The 22581-nt window shown below is 44.2% G+C and overlaps 1 protein-coding gene across 2 annotated transcripts in view; it reads left to right on the top strand.

Annotated features, from left to right (window-relative positions):
• LOC144502584 (tubulin beta chain-like) overlaps positions 1–22061 on the top strand; it is a 172624-nt gene extending 150563 nt beyond the window's left edge. The window contains exons 2-5 of one of the 2 annotated variants that reach the window (XM_078226693.1): positions 14105–14218; positions 18738–18846; positions 18927–19037; positions 19927–22061. In XM_078226693.1, coding sequence (XP_078082819.1) covers positions 14162–14218; positions 18738–18846; positions 18927–19037; positions 19927–20981 — 1332 coding nt within the window. In that variant the 5' untranslated portion in view covers positions 14105–14161 and the 3' untranslated portion in view covers positions 20982–22061. Of the gene's footprint in view, positions 1–14053; positions 14219–18737; positions 18847–18926; positions 19038–19926 lie in introns of those variants that run through there. The other variant, XM_078226694.1, reaches the window with a different exon arrangement.
• The last annotated feature ends 520 nt before the right edge of the window (positions 22062–22581 follow it).

The raw sequence follows: 22581 nt of genomic DNA, 5'->3' as shown, positions 1-22581 counted from the left end.
AATAGATGTCTCTGGAACTCCAAATATGTTATACAGTGAAGCTAGAAATAGGAAGATAGTGCAGCTCAACATGTGGCTAAACAGCTGGTGTAGCAGGGAGGGTTTCAGGTATCTAGACCATAGGGATCTCTTCCGGGGCAGGTGGGACCTGTACAAGAAGGACGGGTTGCGTCTAAACCGGAAGGGCATAAATATTCTGGCCGGGAGGTTTGCTAGTGTCACACGGGAGGATTTAAGCTAGTTTGGCAGAGGGGTGAGAACCAAAGCAAAGGGGAATTATCTGAAGGGGAACCAGAGGGTAGGGCCAGTAAGACTCAGAGAAAGAGCAGGCAGGGTGTAGTGTCTAATCAAAGAGGGTCTGGTGGACTGAAGTGCATTTGTTTCAATGCGAGAAGTGTAACAGGTAAGGCAGATGAATTTAGAGCTTGAATTAGTACTTGGAACTATGATATTGTTGCTATTACAGAGACTTGGTTAAGGGAAGGACAGGATTGGCAGCTTAACGTTGCAGGATACAGATGTTTCAGGCGGGATAGAGGGAGATGTAAAAGGGGCGGGGGAGTTGCACTACTGGTTAAGGAGAATATCACAGCTGTACTATGGGAGGACACCTCGGAGGGCTCATACAGCAAGGCCATATGGGTAGAGCTCAGGAATAGGAAGGGTGCAGTCACAATGTTGGGGTTTACAATAGGCCACCCAACAGCCAGCGGGAGATAGAGGAATGGATATGTAGGCAGATTTTGGCAAGGTGTAAAAGTAACAGAGTTGTTGTGGTGGGAGATTTTAACTTCCCCTATATTGACTGGGACTCACTTAGTGGTATGGGCGTGGGTGGGGCAGAGTTTGTAAGGAGAATCCAGAAGAGCTTCTTGAAACAGTATGTGGATAGTCCAACTAGGGAAGGGGCCATACTGGACCTGGTATTGGGGAATGAGCCCAACCAGGTGGTCGACGTTTCAGTAGGGGAGCAGTTCGGGAACAGTGACCACAATTCCATAAGCTTTAAGGTACTGATGGATAAAGATAAGTGTAGTCCTCAAGTTAAGGTGTTAAATTGGGGGAAGGCTAATTACAACAATATTGGGCAGGAACTGAAGAATGTAGATTGGGGGCAGATGTTTGACGGCAAATCAACATGTGTGAGGCTTTAAAAATGTAAGTTGAATAGGGATTCAGGGCCAGCACATTCCTGTAAGGATGAAGGATAAGTATGGTAAGTTTTGGGAACCTTGGATAACGAGAGATATTGTGAGCCTAGTCAAAGAGAAAAAGAAAGCATTTGTCAAAGTTAGGAGGCTGGGAACACACGAAGCAAGTGTGGAATACAAGGAACAAAGAACAAAGAACAATACAGCACAGGAACAGGCCCTTCGGCCCTCCAAGCCCGCGCCGCTCCCTGGTCCAAACTAGACCATTCTTTTCTATCCCTCCATTCCCACTCCGTTCATATGGCTGTCTAGATAAGTCTTAAACGTTCCCAGTGTGTCCGCCTCCACCACCTTGCCCGGCAGCACATTTCAGGCCCCCACCACCCTCTGTGTAAAATATGTCCTTCTGATATCTGTGTTAAACCTCCCCCCCTTCACCTTGAACCTATGACCCCTCGTGAACGTCACCACCGACCTGGGGAAAAGCTTCCCACCGTTCACCCTATCTATGCCTTTCATAATTTTATACACCTCTATTAAGTCTCCCCTCATCCTCCGTCTTTCCAGGGAGAACAACCCCAGTCCACCCAATCTCTCCTCATAACTAAGCCCCTCCATACCAGGCAACATCCTGGTAAACCTCCTCTGTACTCTCTCCAAAGCCTCCACGTCCTTCTGGTAGTGTGGCGACCAGAACTGGACGCAGTATTCCAAATGCGGCCGAACCAACGTTCTATACAATTCAGGAAAGTCAGGGGGCAGAGTTGAATATGGTTGCCATCACAAAGGAGAAAGTGCTAGAGAAACTAAAAGGTCTGAAAATTGATAAATCTCCGGGCCCAGATGGGCTACATCCTAGAGTTCTAAAGGAGATAGCTGAAGAAATAGTGGAGGCGTTAGTTATGATCTTTCAAAAGTCACTGGAGTCAGGGAAAGTCCCAGAGGATTGGAAAATCGCTGTTGTAACCCCACTGTTCAAGAAGGGAACAAGAAAAAAGATGGAAAATTATAGGCCAATTAGCCTAACCTCAGTTGTTGGCAAAATTCTAGAATCCATCGTTAAGGATGAGATTTCTAAATTCTTGGAAGTGCAGGGTCGGATTAAGACAAGTCAGCATGGATTTAGTAAGGGGAGGTCGTGCCTGACAAACCTGTTAGAGTTCTTTGAAGAGATAACAAATAGGTTAGACCAAGGAGAGCCAATGGATGTTATCTATCTTGACTTCCAAAAGGCCTTTGACAAGGTGCCTCACGGGAGACTGCTGAGTAAAATAAGGGCCCATGGTATTCGAGGCAAGGTACTAACATGGATTGACGATTGGCTGTCAGACAGAAGGCAGAGAGTTGGGATAAAAGGTTCTTTCTCAGAATGGCAACCGGTGACAAGTGGTGTCCCGCAGGGTTCAGTGTTGGGGCCACAGCTGTTCTCTTTATATATTAACGATCTAGATGACGGGACTGGGAGCATTCTGGCCAAGTTTGCCGATGATACAAAGATAGGTGGAGGGGCAGGTAGTATTGAGGAGGTGGGGAGGCTGCAGAAAGATTTAGACAGTTTAGGAGAGTGGTCCAAGAAGTGGCTGATGAAATTCAACGTGGGCAAGTGCGAGGTCGTACACTTTGGAAAAAAGAATAGAGGCATGGACTATTTTCTAAACGGTGACAAAATTCATAATGCTAAAGTGCAAAGGGACTTGGGAGTCCTAGTCCAGGATTCTCTAAAGGTAAACTTGCAGGTTGAGTCCGTAATTAAGAAAGCAAATGTAATGTTGTCATTTATCTCAAGAGGCTTGGAATACAAAAGCAGGGATGTACTTCTGAGGCTTTATAAAGCACTGGTTAGGCCCCATTTGGAGTACTGTGAGCAATTTTGGGCCCCACACCTCAGGAAGGACATACTGGCACTGGAGCGGGTCCAGCGGAGATTCACACGGATGATCCCAGGAATGGTAGGCCTGACATACGATGAACGTCTGAGGATCGTGGGATTATATTCATTGGAGTTTAGGAGGTTGAGGGGAGATCTGATAGAAATTTACAAGATAATGAACGGCTTAGATAGGATGGACGTAGGGAAGTTGTTTCCATTAACAGGGGAGACTAGGACGCGGGGGCACAGCCTTAGAATAAAAGGGAGTCACTTTAGAACAGAGATGAGGAGAAATTTCTTCAGCCAGAGAGTGGTGGGTCTGTGGAATTCATTGCCACAGAGGGCTGTGGAGGCCGAGACGTTGAGCGTCTTCAAGACAGAAATTGATAAATTCTTGATTTCTCGAGGAATTAAGGGCTATGGGGAGAGAGCGGGTAAATGGAGTTGAAATCAACCATGATTGAATGGTGGAGTGGACTCGATGGGCCGAATGGCCTTACTTCCGCTCCTATGTCTTATGGTCTTATGGTCTTATGGTCTATACATCTGCAACATCAGACCCCAACTTTTATACTCTATGCCCCGTCCTATAAAGGCAAGCATGCCATATGCCTTCTTCACCACCTTCTCCACCTGTGACGTCACCTTCAAGGATCTGTGGACTTGCACACCCAGGTCCCTCTGCATATCTACACCCTTTATGGTTCTGCCATTTATCGTATAGCTCCTCCCTACATTATTTCTACCAAGTTTGCATCACTTCGCATTTATCAGGATTGAACTCCATCTGCCATTTCTTTGCCCAAATTTCCAGCCTATCTATATCCTTCTGTAGCTTCTGACAATGTTCCTCACTATCTGCAAGTCCCGCCAATTTTGTGTCGTCCGCAAACTTACTGATCACCCCAGTTACACCTTCTTCCAGATCATTTATATAAATCACAAACAGCAGAGGTCCCAATACAGAGCCCTGCGGAACACCACTAGTCACAGGCCTCCAGCCGGAAAAAGACCCTTCCACTACCACCCTCTGTCTTCTGTGACCAAGCCAGTTCTCCACCCATCTAGCCACCTCCCCCTTTCTCCCATGAGATCCAACCTTTTTCACCAGCCTACCATGAGGGACTTTGTCAAACGCTTTACCAGAACTGGATGCAGTATTCCAAATGCGGCCGAACCAACGTCCATATAGACGACATCCACGGCCCTTCCCTCGTCAACCATTCTGGTCAATTCTTCAAAAAACTCCACCAGGTTAGTGAGGCATGACCTCCCTCTCACAAAACCATGCTGACTATCGTTAATGAGTTTATTCCTTTCTAAATGCGCATACATCCTATCTCTAAGAATCTCCTCCAACAACTTCCCCACCACGGACGTCAAGCTCACCGGCCTATAATTACCCGGGTTATCCTTCCTACCCTTCTTAAATAACGGGACCACATTAGCTATACTCCAATCCTCTGGGACCTCACCTGCGTCCAGTGACGAGACAAAGATTTGCGTCAGAGGCCCAGCGATTTCATCTCTCGTCTCCCTGAGCAGCCTTGGATAGATTCCATCAGGCCCTGGGGATTTGTCAGTCTTTATATTCTCTAACAAACCTAACACTTCCTCCTTTGTAATGGAGATTTTCTCCAACGGTTCAACACTCCCCTCCGAGACACTCCCAGTCAACACATCCCTCTCCTTTGTGAATACCGACGCAAAGTATTCATTTAGGGGTGTGGAGGGATATGGTCCAAGTGCAGGTCAGTGGGACTAGGCATAAAACGGTTCGGCACAGACAAGAAGGGCCAAAAGGCCTGTTTCTGAGCTGTAATTTTCTATGGTTCTATGGTTCTATCTCCCCTACTTCTTTGGGCTCCAAGCATAATTCCCCACTTTTGTCCCTGAGAGGTCCTATTTTTTCCCTGACAACCCTTTTGTTCCTAACGTATGAATAAAATGCCTTGGGATTCTCCTTAATCCTGTCTGCCAAGAACATTTCGTGACCCCTTTTTGCTCTTCTAATTCCCCGTTTGAGTTCTTTCCTACTTTCTTTGTACTCCTCCAGAGCTCCCTCCGTTTTTAGCTGCCTGGACCTAACATACGCCTCTCTTTTCTTTTTGACCAGTCCCTCAATTTCCCTGACCAGTCCCTCAATTTCCCTGACCAGTCCCTCAAAGTAGAAAGAAACTTAAGCAAGGAGTAAGGAGAGCTAAAAGGGGTCACAAAAATTGGCCAGCAGGATTAAAGAAAATCCCAAGGCTCTTTATACATATATAAAGAGCAAGAGGGTAGCCAGGGAGAGTGTTGGCCCACTCAAGGACAGGGGAGGGAATCTATGCGTGGAGCCAGAGGAAATGGGTGAGATATTAAATGAGTACTTTGCGTCAGTATTCACCAAAAAGAAGGACTTGGTGGATGATGAGTCTGGGAAAGGGTGTGTAGATTGTTTGAGTCATTCTGAGATCAAAAAGGAAGAGGTTTTGGGGTTCTTGAGAAACATTAAGGTAGACAAGTCCCCAGGGCTGATGAGATATACCCCAGAATACTGAGAGAGGCAAGGGAGGAAATTGCTGGGGCCTTGAGAGAAATCTTTGTATCCTCACTGGCTACAGGGGAGGTCCCGGAGGATTGGAAAATAGCCAATGTTGTTCGTTTGTTTAAGAAGGGTAGCAAGAATAATCCAGGTAATTACAGGTCGGTGAGCCTTACGTCAGTGGTAGGGGAATTACTGGCGAGGATTCTTCGAGACAAGATTTACTCCCACTTGGAAATAAGTGGACGTATTAGCGAGAGGCAACATGGTTTTGTGAAGGGGAGGTCGTGTCTCACGAACTTAATCGAGTTTTTCGAGGAAGTGACGAAGATGATTGATGAGGGTAGGGCAATGGATGTTGTCTACATGCACTTCAGTAAGGCCTTTGACAAGGTCCCTTATGGCAGACTGGTGCAGAAGGTGAAGTCGCACGAGATCAGAGGTGAACTGGCAGGGTGGATACAGAACTGGCTCGGTCATAGAAGACAGAGGGTAGCAGTGGAAGGGTGTGTTTCTGAATGGAGGGCTGTGACAAGTGGCATTCCTCAGTGATCAGTGCTCTAGGACCCTTGCTGTTTGTGATATATATAAATAATTTGGAGGAAAATGTAACTGGTTTGATTAGTAAGTTTGTGGACAACACAAAAGTTGGTGGATTTGCGGATAGCGATGAGGACCATCAGAGGATACAGCAGGATACAGATTGGTTGGAGACTTGGGCGGAGAGATGGCAGATGGACTTTAATCTGGACAAATGTGAGGTAATGCATTTTGGAAGGTCTAAGACAGATAGGAAATATTCAGTAAATGGCAAAACCCTTAAGAGTATTGATAGGCAGAGGGATCTGGGTGTACAGGTACACAGGTCACTGAAAGTGGCAACGCAGGTGGAGAAGGTAGTCAAGAAGGCATACGGCATGCTTGCCTTCATCAGCCGGGGCGCTGAGTTTTAAAATTGGCAAGTCATGTTGCAGCTTTATAGAACCTTAGTTAGGCTGCACTTGGAATATACTGTTCAATTCTGGTCGCCATACTACCGGAAGGATGTGGAGAGGGTACAGAAACAATTCACCAGGATGTTGCCTGGTATGGAGGGCATTAGCTATGAGGAGAGGTTGAAGAAACTTGGTTTGTTCTCACTGGAATGACGGAGGTTGAGGGGCGACCTGATAGAAGTCTATAAGATTATGAGGGGCATGGACAGAGTGGATAGTCAGAAGCTTTTTCCCAGGGTGGAAGAGTCAATTACTAAGGGACATAGGTTTAAGGTGCGAGGGGCAAGGTTTAAAGGAGATGTACGAGGCATGTTTTTTACCCAGAGGGTGGTGGGTGCCTGGAATTTGCTGCCGGGGGAGGTAGTGGAAGCAGATACGATAGTGACTTTTAAGGGGTGTCTTGCCAAATACATGAATAGGATGGGAATGGAAGAATATGGTCCCCGGAAGAGTGGGGGTTTTAGTTCAGTCGGGCAGCATGGTTGGTGCAGGCTTGGAAGGCCAAAGGGCCTGTTCCTGTGCTGTAATTTTCTTTGTTCTTTGTACAGTAACTACAAACTCTACATCTTGATCCACATCCTCAAAAAGCTCTAATAAATTTATCTCACACAACTTCCTTTCTATAAAACTAGAGATGGCACGAAAAGGAGAGGATTGTGAAGGGTTAGTGTAAGTGCTGGTTGTTCAAAGAGGGATGTGAGTAGGTGATTTGTGGGAGAGGACTGAGTAGAACTGCGAGGCATGCTGTTCTAAGGAGTAGTATGCAGGAGATTGCTGGAGGAGTCAACATGTGGGCTTGGCCCTTGAACGTGGTATGCCACTCACCCTTCCTGTCCTTATGAGGACAAATGAACATCTTGTGATGGTTAGGTGCATTGGCCATGCTACATTACCTCTTGGTGTCCAGAGATGTGTAGTTTAGGTGGATTAGTCCTGGTAAACATGCGGGGTTACGGGATAGGGCGGAGGGGAGGGCCTGCAATGCTTTTTCGGAGAGTCAGTGCAGACTCGATGAGCCGAATGGCACTGTAGGAATTCTTTGGTTTTATGGTATCCATGTCTGAGGGACCACACTCCTGCTGCTGACTGCTTCAGAGATTTCTAACCACACATGCTTCGTCTTAGTAGAGAAATGGTGCTGGGAATAGCAGATGTAGTATTATTTAGATAAATGTGAGGTTATTAACTTTGGAAGCAAAAACAAGAAGGCAGATTACTACCTGAATGGCTGTAAATTGGGAGAGGGGAGTGTTCCGCAGGACCTGTGTATCCTTGTGCACCAGTCACTGAAGATAAGCATGCAGGTGCAGCAGGCGGTAAAGAAGGTAAATGGTATGTTGGCCTTCATTGCGAGAGGTTCGAGTACAAGAGCAGGGATGTGTTGCTGCAATTGTACAGGGCCTTGGTGAGGCCACACCTAGAATATTGCTTGCAGTTTTGGTCTCCTTTTCTGAGGAAGAATGTTCTTGCTCTCGAGGGAGTGCAGCGAAGGGTTACCAGGCTGATTCCGGGGATGGCGGGACTGATGTATGAGAAGAGATTGACTAGGTTAGGATTGTTTTTGCTGGAGTTCAGACAAATGATAATGGGGGGGGGGGGGGGGGGGGGGGGGGGTCTCATAAAGACTTATAAAATTCTAACAGGTCTAGACAAGGTAGATACAGGGGCGAATGGGCTCAAAGCTTATGGAGAGAAAGCAGTATTAGGCTACTGAGTTGGACAATCACCCATGATCGTGATGAATGGCGGAGCAGGCTCGAAGGCCTCCTCCTGCTCCTATCTTCTATGTTCCTGATGGTGGGGGTGTCCAGAACAAGGGGTCACAGTCTGAGGATACAGGGTAGACCATTTAAGACAGAGATGAGGAGACATTTCTTCACCCAAAGAGTGGAGAGCCTGTAGAATTCATTACCACAGGAAGTAGTTGACACCAAAACATTGAAGGTATTCAAAAGGCGGCTAGATATAGCACTTGGGGCAAATGGGATCAAAGTTTATGGAGAGAAAGCAGTATTAGGCTATTGAGTTGGACAATCAGCCATGATCGTGATGAATAGTGGAGCAGGCTCGAAGGGCTTCCTCCTGCTCCTACCTTCTATGTTTCTATGAAGTCTGAGTGTTGGCATCTTCCTCCTGTCCATGGGAAACAACACAATCTCTTTGGGCCTTCACAGCATAGATTTAAAGTAATTGACACAAGAAACAAAAGCGACATGAGGAAAAGCTTTTTCGTGCAACAAGTGGCTAAGGTCTTGAATGCACTGTGGTGAAGGGAAGTTCAATTGCACCAATCATAAGAGAATTAAATAGCTATCTAAAAATGGAAAGATCAGAGAACCAGGGACAGCCTTCTCACACCTGGCTTCCATTGCTTTGCTTCCAGAACTTTTCAGATCAATTGCAGGCAGTTCAAAGAAGTGTAGGTTAGGTGGGTTGGCCATAATAAATTGCTCCTTATATCCCAAGATGCATAAGTTAGAGGATTAACCATGGTAAATGTGTGGGCGTACGTGATAAAGTGGGGGAGAGGGCCTGGGTAAGATGCCCTTTCAAAGAGTTGGTGCAGATTGGATGGGTTGAATGGCCTCTTCTGCACTGTTGGCATTCTATGATTCTATGAGCAGCCATCCTGACTGATGTCAGAGTCTGTTCAAATGGAGATGTTTCCAATGACAGCTGCAGACATGAATTCTGTGATTGGTCGGGAAACCCAGAGTTGGATACTAATGACTTAGCTGGGTTAGGGTCACAGCAAAACCTGCTGCTGCAAAAATCAGGTTCCATCCCACTCATGAAAGAATCGAGAATGAGACAGCAGAGATTTAAAGTAATTGACACAAGAAACAAAAGTGACATGAGGAAAAGCTTTTTCGTGCAACAAGTGGCTAAGGTCTTGAATGCACTGTGATGAAGGGAAGTTCAATTGCACCAATCATAAGAGAATTAAATAGCTATCTAAAAATGGAAAAAATTGTGTAGGTTATGGGGAGAATGTGGGAGGGTGACACTAAGTGAATTGGTCATTTGGAGAACTGGTACAGATGCAACAGGCCAAATGGCCTCCTTCCGCACTATAATATTTCCGTGTTTTAACCCTCCGTGAAATGGACAGAGTCATAGCACAGAAGGAGTGTCAACTCTTTTTTTCATTCTTTCATGGGATGTGGCATTGCTGGCTAGGCCGGTATTTATTGTCCATCCCTAATTCTCTTGAGAAGGTGCTGGTCAACCACCTTCTTGAACTGCTGCAGTCCATGAGGTGCCGTTAGGAAGGGAGTTCTGGGATTTTGACCCAACGACAGTGAAGGAATGATACAGCTAGTCATATTCCCCTTCTCTTGTCCCAATGCCCTACAACAAATTCCCCCTCAACTTTTTAACCAATTTCCTTTAGTAAGTTAGTGAAGAATCTGCTTCTCCCAGACTTTCAGGCAGTGTTCCTTGTTGTATGAAAAGAAAATTATCCTCATCTCTCTTAAACAAATAAAAGTTCCTTCTGAGAGTCTCACAAGGAATAATACAAGGAACATTTGGCAAACTACAATATCATCTCCAGTTGTTCTCATTTGTCAAGTGGATTTCTGGAGATTTGGAAAGTTAACAGGAAATAAAATAGAACAATTACAAGAGATTGTACCATTGTATACTAAGCTATGAAGATGATTAGCATTTTGATTGCTTGACCTTGGCAAAGAACTTATTCGAACTTTAGAGGAAAAAAATTACTCAATCCAAGAATCCTTTTGTGTTTAACAGCATTCGGTACATTGTTGCTGTTATCCAGAACTAAACTATCTTGTGTCGTAAGACCGAGTCCGGTTCACCCATCATCTCTTACCTACATTGGTTCCCAGTCCAGTAATGCCTCAATATTAAAATTCTCATGTTTTCAAAGCCCTCCATTGTCTCGCCCATCCCTACTCTGTGATCTTGTCCAACCTAAGAACTCACTAGGATCTCTGCATTCCTGTTTCAGGCCTCTTGATGTGGAGATGCCGGCGTTGGACTGGGGTAAACATAGTAAGGAGTCTCACAACACCAGGTTAAAGTCCAACAGGTTTATTGTGGCCACTTACCTGACGGAGGAGCAGCGCTCCGAAAGCTAGTGGCTTTTGCTACCAAATAAACCTGTTGGACTTTAACCTGGTGTTGTGAGACTTCTTACCAGGCCTCTTGCGCATACCTGTTTTAAGGAGGTTTGTGGCTAGCTCTTTTGCTATTTGTTTAGGGGACATGGATGTCATTGGCTATGACAGCATTTATTGCCCATCCCCGCTTTCCTTTGAGCAGGTGGTGGTGAACTGCCTTCTTGAATTGCTGCAGTCCCTAAGAAGTAAGTACACCCACAGTGCTGTCAGGGAGGGAGTTTCAGGATTTTGTGTCAGCGACAGTGAAGGAATGGCAATATATTTCCAAATTGGGATGGTGTGACTTGGAGTGAATTTTCAGGTGGTGGTGTTTTCATGCATCTGCTACCCTTGTCCTTCTAGATGGTGATGGTCACGGATGTGGAAGGTGCTGTCGAGGAGCCTTGGTGAGTTGCTGCTGTGCATCTTACAGATAATACGTACACTTTTGAAGGTGGTGGATGGGTGCCAATCAGGTAGGCTGCTTTCTCTTGGATGATGTCAAGCTTCTTGGGTGTTGTTGGAGCTGCACTCATCCAGGCAAATGGAGAGTATTCCATCACACTCCTGACTTGTGCTTTGCAGATGGCGGACAGGGCTTGGGAGTCAAGAAGTGAGTTACTCGCTGCAGAATTCCCTGCCTCTGACCTGCCCTTGTAAGCCAGTTCTGATTTCGAGTCCCACCCCCTGGGCCTGATGGACATGAAAGGTACATTCATAAACAGGTTGATTATCAACTGTAAATTCTTCTGATAAACCGACGGCAGGTGACGTTAGCTGCAGCACAACAGCCACCCCACGTTCAAAGGTTCCACATGCAAGTTCTTTCCACAGGTTGTGCTCTGTGGCAAGTGTTTTCCTTGCTTTGCAGGACTGCTAGAGAGTGAGAGGCATACACAATTTTCTTCACTCCATCGGTGGCACTCCTCAAAATAATGTCGGGGGTCTTTTACATTCACTCAAGCAGGCAGATGGCACCTCAGTTTAATATCATAGAATCCGGATAATCATAGGTTATCCGGCCGATCGAGCCTGCATGACAACAATCCCACCCAGGCCCTATCCCCATAAGCCCTTGTATTTACCCTGCTAATCCCCTGACACTAAGGGGCAATTTAGTTTAGCCAGTCAACCTAACCCACATATTTTTGCACTGTGGGAGGAAACCGGAGCACCCGGAGGTAACCCACACAGACACAGGGTAAATGTGCAAACTCCACACACACTGTTATCCAAGGCCAGAATCGAACCCAGGTCCCTGGCGCTGTGAGGCAGCAGTGCTCACCACTGTGCCACCAAGCCACCCATATCTCTTATCTGAAAAATGGAGCATCTGACCACACAGTGTACCTTCAGTAGTTCATTCTAGTGTTGCCTGCAAATGCTTTGACAATGAACAGGAAGAAGCTGGTGTGAAGCAAATACTTGATGGGCTATATAGCCTATTTCTGGACTGTAAAATTGTATGTAACTGTTTGGAGTATAGACTGCTTGTGGAAACCAAACTCAAGCCTGTAGCTATGTGTGGAGGACCAAATGGCCTTCCTATGATGTTGTATGATTCTATAATACAGACTGTTTTGCACAAGGCTAATATTACCCCTTGAGTGTGAAAAGAAGGCACATATCTCACAATTGACAGTAGCAGTGGTAAATAAAAAGCAGTAATATTTTAATCTAGGATTAGAAAAAAGTCACATGCAAAAGCTTTACAGAGTAAACTTGGATTTATTTAGAAATTATTCACAGAAGCTGGAATAACAGCACAATTGGCAATTCACAATAGTTAACTGCTGTGATCAGTAAAAAAATCCATTGTTTGTCCAGACCCTATTAACAAATTCTGAAAAAACTCTGCTGATAAATACATAATTCCTTTGCGCACATATAACAGCAACATCAGCTTTATTAATATAGCGCCTTTAACATCGAAAAATGGCCCAAAGTGCTTTATATGAGCATTATTAGGGTCAAAGGGCCGAATGGCCTACTCCTCCTTCTAGTTTCTATTAGACACCATTTTGCACCAAGCCACATATTAGGATCAGTGACCAAAAGGTCAGTCAAAGAGGTAAATTTTAAGAAATGTCTTAAGGAAGAGAGCAAAGAGTGAAGAAATTCAAAAGCTTTGAACCTGGGCAACAGAAGGAGTGAGATGTCAATTGTGAGATATGTGCCTTATTTTCACACTCAAGGGGTAATATTAACCTTGTGCAAAACAGTCTGTATTATAGAATCATACAATACCATATGAAGGCCATTTGGTCCTCCACACATAGCTACAGGCTTGAGTTTGGTTTCCACAAGCAGTCTATACTCCAAACAGTTACATACAATTTTACAGTCCAGAAACAGGCTATATAGCCCATCAAGTCTTTGCTTCACACCAGCCTCTTCCTGTTCATTGTCAAAGCATTTGCAGGCAACACTAGAATGAACTACTGAAGGTACACTGTGTGGTCAGATGCTCCATTTTTCAGATAAGAGATATGGGTGGCTTGGTGGCGAGCACTGCTGACTCACAGCGCCAGGGACCTGGGTTTGATTCTGGCCTTGGATAACAGTGTGTGTGGAGTTTGCACATTTACCCTGTGTCTGTGTGGGTTACCTCCGGGTGCTCCGGTTTCCTCCCACAGTGCAAAAATATGTGGGTTAGGTTGACTGGCTAAACTAAATTGCCCCTTAGTGTCAGGGGATTAGCAGGGTAAATACAAGGGCTTATGGGGGTAGAGCCTGGGTGGGATTGTTGTCATGCAGGCTCGATCGGCCGGGTAACCTATGATTATCCGGATTCTATGATATTAAACTGAGGTGCCATCTGCCTGCTTGAGTGAATGTAAAAAACCCCGACATTATTTTGAAGAGATGGGGTTACTCTCCCACTCCGTAAAGCGTTTAATGGTTGTAAGGTGCTTTGAAATGTCTGGTGGTCGTGAAAGAAACGATATAACCGCGAGTCGTTTTATCAGAAGCAATAGCGCACGTAAAAGGATGAGTCTGCTATAATCATCGGATTAGATCTGAGACACGTCTAAAATGCATTTGTCAACCGATAACACGTTAAGAATATGAAGCAAATGTACGTAAAGGTAAAAATGCAGGTTTAAAAAAGGTGACAAATGTGTGTGTCTGTTGCAATCGGTTTGCTGAGTTATATTCTGCATATGCTGCAAAGGGCAGTGCACGCTGAATAGCTTGCTGCAGCCATCACTGGGAGTTGCTGTGTCCTGGCGCAGGCAGAGCCCAGCCACTCAGAGCGGGCGGCACACAGCGCGGCTCGTGTGCAAAGGGAGCGGCCGCCTGATGGACAGCCCGACTCACCAATCAGAGGCCCAGCTCTGCCGGAGAGGGCGGGCTCAGCAGCACGGCTATATAAGGAGCAGAGCGGGCAGCAGCAGCGCACTTTGCGCGGTTGGTTCTTTTGTGCTCGGTACCAGAAGGAAGAGAAGTTGTGGAAAAACGAGAAGCAGCACAAAAAATTCAGAGCAAGCAGGATGAGGGAGATCGTGCACCTTCAGGCCGGCCAGTGTGGCAATCAGATCGGGGCCAAGGTGTGTGGTGTAGTGGGGCCGCCGCGATGCTGGTGCGGCCTAGCTGGGAGTTGCCGCATTTTTCAGCATGGCTGCTCCGCAGCGCCACTCCCTGATTGTGCTGCGTATGGGCGGCTCCCCGGCCTCTGCAGGGAGCTCGGCCCGGGTGGGCCCTGTAATGGAGTCTGAGCGGGAGAGTGCGGCGTGGCGGCTTCACCCAGTGTGGGAGGGGGGGCGAATAACTGTCTGAATCCTGGGTTTATCGCGATTATTAACGGATTTATCATCCGTATTGAGGGTTACCAAGGGCTGGGTTGTCTCCGGGGTATATTTAATGTGCACGATTCCTCCTTTAGTGACTCGGGTTTATTAATGGTGTCGATTAAGGCGGTTTTTTGGGAGGGGTAGAGCGCTGATTAGTTAAATCGGAGTAGGGGTTTAATACATCTCCCTTTTGTAGAGGGATTAGATTCCATTGGAATAAAGATGGGGTCTTTTGTAATTGAAACAGGAAATAAGGCTTTTTTGGATTATGATGTTCAAGTGGATTTCATCATCGGTGTCGGGATTGCAAAGTATAGGGGCGCCTCCATTGTGGGGATGAGACTCTTGCGTAAAGAGGTTTATAAATCAATAAAGTTGATGTTTAAGGTGGGGCTTGCCCTTCCGGAGGTTTAATCAAGCACATCGGCAAATAAAGCTGGTTCCTCTATTCGAGAAAGCTTCGACGATGAAGGTGGAATTTTATTAAAATTATTAGGCTGCAGCTTCTAGGGTTTATTAAAAATAACTAACGAAATGGGTTTTAATCAATGAAATTGGGAATCTTAAGAGGCTAATGTGCTGGTGTGTTTTAATAGGGGTGCAGGATCCACCCCTTTGCAGGTGGGTTCTTGATTATGCCACTTCCTCTAAAAGGCACTGCTTGCTGCAGGATGATTCTCTTGCCTCCCTCCCCCATTTTTGTAGGCGATTCTCTATTTTCTGAAACATTGCTCATGTACATTCTTCCCTGCCCACCAGTTAATAGTGATCTCAAGATTTTTACCTGCTTTTGTAAGTATGATTGCCCTGTGTACAGCCAAACTAAAGCTTGCCTTGTGCTAACTGATTTTTGTCTGATTTTTCTGCCAAAGTCAACAGTGGTGTTTGGAACCTGGACGTGAGGTAACATGAAGTGAACAGCAATTCAAGCCCATGCGTGCTGATACCAAGGGACCTGATATTGTATTGTGGTCATTTTCAATGATATTTGATTCATTTAGACTTGATTAACAAGTTCAAGTCCATCTCCTAGCTTCAATTTTTTTTTAAAAATGCTGCATGACAAATTAATTTCATTACAAAGTACTGCATGAAATCTCACTTGCTTCTGAATTGACGAATCCAGTGCAGAAAGTGCCGTTTGGGACCTCTAGTCCTTCCACTGTTCCATTGTCATGTGGAAAATGCAGCAGCAATTTTTCCATAGCAAGCTCCCACTGGTGGCAATGTGATCATAATCAAATCCAGCATAAATTGGGTACTCGTGCTGTGGCTAGCTGTCCAGACTGACTGCTGACCGTTATGCCCATTTGAATTGACTAGCCCCACCTTTTTCACTTGATGTTTTACGCACCGAGTATGCGGCACCCTGCTTTCTGCAAAATGTTAAGAGTTATGATTCCCTCTTGAATCATACAGCAGAAGGGAAGTAATTTGGCCCATCATGCCTGCACCAGATTTTTGAAAAATATTAATTGGGTTCATTGTCAGTTAAATCTGAATTATGAAATGAATGCTATTGAATGGGATGGGAGTGCCAGATAATTTAGGGGTGAAGGAATGGTCAAATTTCATAGTTCTGCAGTCATCCACTGTTAGATTTGCCTTTTGCTGATGTAGAATACGGCCTTGTTTGCACCAAGTGAGCAGGTAACCTGTACTGTCTGTTTAGCATTAAGACAGTTGGCCTTGGCTTACACCATCTATTTTTACTCATTTGATGGGGGATGGAGAGGAAGAATAGTCATGTGGATACTTGCTCAGTTTTGTATTGCTGGGAAGCAAAGCTGATAACATCACTTTGGGGGATTACCACAAAAAAAATTTGAGTTCTACTTGAGCCACTTCTGAGTGCAAGATTTAACATCTGCAGAATTTATTGCCATACCTTGAAATTATGCATTCAAACATTGCCCAGAAAACAATGAGAAGTGTCTCAGGAAGGCTGCATCCTGGAAAGGTTTCAGTACCCCTTGATTGCTGTTAAAGTGACTGTGGAGAATGGTGGAACATCAGAATATTTCCATCTTTGGATATGAGAAATCATGCACCCAATCTTCCTTGATATTTTTATGTAAGACACTTGTGTACTTGACTTGAGAATATTATGCTAATATCCGTAGGTTGTCTGGCTGAGTTTAGCCTAGTTGAGTTCATAAATTAAGAATGACTAGTTCAGCTCCACCTTTTTCACTTGATGTTTTACGCAGAGTATGTGGCACTCTGCTTTCTGCAAAATGTTAAGAATTATGATTCCCTCTTAAGTTATACAGCAGAAGGGAAGTAGTTTGGCCCATCATGCCTGCACCAGATTTTTGAAAAATATTAATTGGGTCCATTTTCCAGTTAAATCCAAATTGCAACTTCTGTGGCAGGGAAGAATTAGAGCAAAGGTGTATTTGATAGTGCAGTGATAGCAAACAGACTCCTCATTAGTACAGGCTGATTACAGGGAAGATATTTCTAATACATGAACCTTGGGGCAGGCAAGGTATGGATTCTTGTACATGATGGATTGATCATGTACATCTAAAAGTTGACTGTCCCAACACAGCTACAGTTTCTAATTTACAGTAATGACTTGGATTCAAAAGCTCAATACAAAATAGTCAAATTTGCAGATGACAATTGAGGGCAGTGGAATTGAAGTAACAGTAATTGATGAAAATTAATGGAAATGACTATTGCAGTGAGGAAATGGTGTACATATTCCATGGTTAGTGTGACTGAAGGATCTACAAGTTCTGATTCAGTTGAAATAGTTCTGTTGGTTGCCATGTTTGGCAGTCATGCCACGTGAGAGCAGTTAAACAAAGTCAGGAGGTTTTGATGACTCCTGATTCTGTCTTTTCTGTAGAAGCCTCATCAGCTTGTGCCTTTGTTGGAGACAGTCCTTGATGTCTGAAATTAATTGCCAAAAGTTGGGGCAATTGATGCTTTCCAACAGCAACAAGTATGTAGCACCTTGGTGTGCAAAAACATTTTAGGAGGCCTGAGGTGTAATAGGATGGATCCACTAGGGCTACCAAAAGCTTGGATGCAAAGTGAATTAGTGTTTTGGTGGAGGAATCAAAACAGAATTCAGCTAAGGTGATTACATTTGGAAGGCTGGAAGCCAACATCAGTCTATGGACATAACTTGCAAGCAATGGAATCCTGGGTGGAGTGAGGACAGGAGAATTTAATGGTTGGTTCTAGGATGAACGTGAAGGAACTAGGTTGAAAGAGGCTAGAGAGATTTAAATCCTTGGGGATAGAGGTGGCCTTCTCAATAATGGAGACATAGGTAAAACTTTGCATAGTCTTATTGAAGTTTTGAATATTGCTGAAATTGATTTGAGTAGGAAATGGGTTTCACCTAGTAAAAGGTGTCTATTTACTAGTTTGTCCTCGAGCTGGCTTCGGGATATTTGAATTTTGTACAATTAAGTGAATGAAATCCAGTTTGTGCTGATAAACCTAAAAAGAGGGTACAGTGAAAGTTGATATCTTTCTTTCTATTGTAAGGATTCCAGCTTGTGAAGGAATAGTGATTGTTAAATATGCCAGAAATTAGAATCCTAGATTGATTACTCAAAAGCAACAAAGTTGAGATTGCTGCTTGGAGCTACACTCTTGGGGTTGGAAGTTTGTACTAATGTTGCTGTGCCCATTTGGTGATTGTTGTATATCCTTAAATCTTCCTCAACTGGAAGACATTTCGCTGTTCTTGCTGCTTTCCTGTTTTGAGGCTTGACAGCGTCAGCAGCCTATTGCTTTGCAAGAAGAATGCCAGGATGAACCCAAATTGTGTTTAACTTCACAATCCTCATTTGGATAGCAGTAAGAAGCTAGGGTGCTGAGGATTTTCTCCACCTTGGAAAAAATTAGTTGGGTGTAAAAGAAAACAAAACCCTTTAAACTTGATGTCTTGAGATCTAAAATGGCTTGATGAGCTTTGCGTTAAAACAGCTTGCCTGGGGTTAAACAGTTCTTTTTGACATCAGTCCATTTAGCACAATAGCTGGCTGCAGCCTTTAACTATGGGTAGAGTTGTCTTTTTGGCAGTGGATGGAGAGCTTGCCAAAGGATAGTTTTTAATCACTTGCATTCAACACCCAGATATTTAGGAAAATCAGTAAATGATTTTTAATCACTCTCCCACATACATGGAATGTGCTATGCAGCACAAGTGACATTTCAAATTAGTGGGGGCTGACATGCATCTTGATAGAGGGGTTCTGAAAGCGGTTTACTCATTCAGGATTATGTGACATGTCTTATTATTTTTCCCCAGTTTTGGGAAGTTATCAGTGATGAACATGGCATTGATCCCACTGGAACCTACCATGGTGACACTGACCTGCAATTGGAGAGGATTAATGTCTATTACAATGAAGCTTCAGGTAATCCAAGGCCGTTAAACATAAATTTCTTGGATTGGAGTTTTTAGTTGTATTCTAACCTGCAACCAATTTCTAAACAGGTGGCAAATATGTGCCGCGAGCAGTCCTTGTGGACCTGGAGCCTGGTACTATGGACTCTGTTCGTTCTGGACCCTTTGGGCAGATCTTCAGGCCAGATAACTTTGTTTTTGGTAAGTGAAGCTTATGTAAACGGCTGAGGCTAGTTGTAGCTTACTACTGGTCCCAACTAGTGGAGATCATGTGCTAAAATGCTCTTATCTCTGGTTGGATGGACAAACAATGGGCCACTTAATTAGAAGCTGAATTGCACTTTGCCCTAGGTTTATGGAATGTATACCATTTGTAATGAATTCTTTCTTGTTTAATCTACATATCCTGTTATTTCCTTCAAGTGTTCATTTAATATTTAAAATATTGATTCCAATATTTGCAGGCAGAGTTTCACTTCATCTCTCCCTTTGCTTGCCACTTGCTGCACAATGCTTACCATTGCCCACCATATTAAAATCAATGTTTGAACAGTGCTTTGACAAGATCATTGTGTTGCTCTGTCTCTTCTCCCTCCTCTACTGAATGATCTCACTTTCTTTCCATGCTAACTTGCAACATGAACACCTGCAATATACTTTTCAGGAACCCAATCAACCTCCCAAATGGCCCTAGTGGACACCCAGCATCCAGACCATCTGCATTGCAGGTCAAATACCTCAGCTGATCTCCTGCTGCTCCCATTCTTAATTAAATATGGTGTGAATGAAAAAAAAACATTGCAGTAAAAACAACCACTTCAAAGTTAAATTTTAGGCTGGCTTGCCTTCAGATGGGCATTCATTTACATAGTTCTCATTGCCTTTGCCTTGATATCCCAAAAACTACAACCAATGAACTGTACCTGTTGTAGAAGATATTGTTCCTGATGTAAAGTGCAGTCACTCCCTCATGCATAGGGTCTATGCATTATGCAAATTAAAACTGTACAAGTATTCACTGCATTGTTAAAACAAAACCATTAATTGTAACTTAGCAGTTTTGCTAAAAATATGGCATCCTTTGTTTCAGGGCAAAGCGGTGCTGGCAACAACTGGGCCAAAGGTCACTATACAGAAGGAGCTGAGCTGGTCGACTCTGTTCTGGATGTGGTGAGGAAGGAAGCTGAGGGATGTGATTGCCTCCAGGGTTTTCAGCTCACCCATTCACTGGGTGGAGGTACTGGCTCTGGCATGGGCACACTCCTTATTAGTAAAATCCGTGAAGAATACCCTGACAGAATCATGAATACTTTCAGCGTTGTGCCTTCACCAAAAGTATCAGACACTGTAGTAGAACCTTACAATGCAACTCTGTCTGTCCATCAGCTTGTGGAGAACACTGATGAGACCTTCTGTATTGATAATGAAGCACTGTATGATATCTGTTTCCGTACCCTCAAACTCACAACTCCCACTTATGGTGACCTGAACCACCTTGTGTCAGCCACCATGAGTGGCGTAACAACCTGTCTGCGTTTCCCTGGGCAGCTAAATGCTGACCTGCGTAAACTAGCAGTGAATATGGTCCCCTTCCCCCGTCTGCACTTCTTCATCCCAGGCTTTGCTCCTCTAACCAGCCGTGGTAGCCAGCATTACCGTGCCCTCACAGTACCTGAGCTTACCCAACAGATGTTTGATGCAAAGAACATGATGGCTGCCTGTGACCCTCGCCATGGCCGTTACTTGACCGTTGCTGCCATTTTCCGAGGCCGCATGTCCATGAAAGAGGTGGATGAGCAGATGTTGAATGTACAGAACAAAAACAGCAGCTATTTTGTTGAATGGATTCCCAATAATGTCAAGACAGCTGTCTGTGACATCCCACCCAGGGGCCTCAAGATGTCTGCCACCTTCATTGGCAACAGCACAGCCATTCAGGAGCTGTTTAAGCGCATCTCTGAGCAATTTACTGCCATGTTCCGGAGGAAAGCTTTCTTGCATTGGTACACTGGTGAGGGCATGGATGAGATGGAGTTCACAGAGGCAGAGAGTAATATGAATGACCTGGTATCTGAGTACCAGCAATACCAGGATGCTACAGCTGAGGAGGAAGGTGAATTTGAAGAGGATGAAGAGGTTGCTTAAGCAGTATTGTGGTCAGAGCTAAGAATTTATTCATTTTGCAGAGACCTGTCTAATGTCCTTTTTCTTCCTATACTTTACACTATTCATGTGTTCTGCATTTCTATCTTAAGCTGTACACTTTCAGTTGTAACCTCCTGGTGGTATCTGCAGCATTGACTTGTATAATTGGAATCACTGTATACTTGTGATACTTATGGGTTCTATTAATCTCCCTTGAAACAAACTAATTTTGTCTTGGGAGGGAAGAATCTGGTAAGATTTTCTTTCTTCCCCACCCCCCTCCCCAACTTAGTTGGAGGTTTGATACAGAATCCCCATTGCATTATATCTGCTACTGGGATGCAGATTGACTGACTGCCATCCCAGCTAACCTGGTCCTATGTGTAAACAGAACATCTTTAAAATATAGAGACACTGGCCTGTCTCCAGAAGACTGCCTTTTCATCATGAAATACTTTTTTTTACAGTCCATAAATATAATTTTATCCACAATGTTGCTTTTCATTAAGGGAGGGTGTAATTTTTAAGACATCCTGGATTTCTGGCCAGATGTTAATCATTGTGAAAGTGAAAAGTTGTAAAATGTTAGTATTTTTGATTTATAAAGTATCAGTGCCACTGTATTGATGCAGAAGATTTCCATTGACCTAATTTGGTTGCTACTGTATTTATTCAGTAGGGTTGCCACTTTTTTCAATGAACAAAGTTCATTCTGTAAATTGGGCAGAAAATACTTTTGAGATTTAAAATGCAAATGGATTTCACAATGTTTTCTATCCACATTATACCCAGCAGTCCAATTCAGGCTGTGAATCTGCCCATTGACTTGTCTGAATTTTCTAAAGTGGCAGCCCTAATGTTGCAAAGCATGCTCATTCCACACTTCTGCAAAGGTAGACAGTGGCTTTCAGATATAGCTGCCAGCACTCGGCAGATGTGTAAACACATGTTTTGTTGGCAACATCGATGTTACTGTCCAAATTTGGGCTGTTTGACTGCTAATGTTCTGAAACCTTTGTATGGAGATTGCTCCTGTAAAATAAATCATGTTTGACCATTAAATTAGCACAGCACAACTTATCTTTGAATTGTTATTCATGTGGTCACATTCTTCTTTCATGGGATTTGGGTGTCATTGATACAGTCAGTATTTGTTGTCCATCCCTAATTGCCCTTGAACTGGGTGGCTCACTAGGCCATTTCAGAGGGCAGTTGAGTCAAATCAAATTTGCTATGGGTAAGGAGTCACATGGACCAGATTTCTTTTTCTAAAGGGCATTAGAATTTTCCTGCAACTTGGCATGCAGGTACAAATGGGAAAGTTTGCACTCCATTTAGTGCAAAACATAGGCCTTGAGGTGTTGGGTAGTGGATGTTGTCATTCTGAAATACATCATTGGTTGTCTGACAGCATGTGTACTCCACCATTTATTGTTTGCCTTGATGCAAGTTCCCTTGAGTAAGCTTTTTGTCACTTGTTGCAATTTTCCTTGGATGCAATAGCATTACATTACATAGTTTCACGTGCAATCTCATTATCTGTTTTTCAACATGAACACATTCCAGGCCACCCAAGAGTAGAAAGTATTAACTTTTGGAC

Source organism: Mustelus asterias, chromosome 13 (assembly GCF_964213995.1).
Source record: "Mustelus asterias chromosome 13, sMusAst1.hap1.1, whole genome shotgun sequence".
Taxonomy (NCBI): domain Eukaryota; kingdom Metazoa; phylum Chordata; class Chondrichthyes; order Carcharhiniformes; family Triakidae; genus Mustelus; species Mustelus asterias.
The sequence above is the reverse complement of the archived record's forward strand: the minus strand, read 5'-3'. Positions and strand labels throughout refer to the sequence as shown.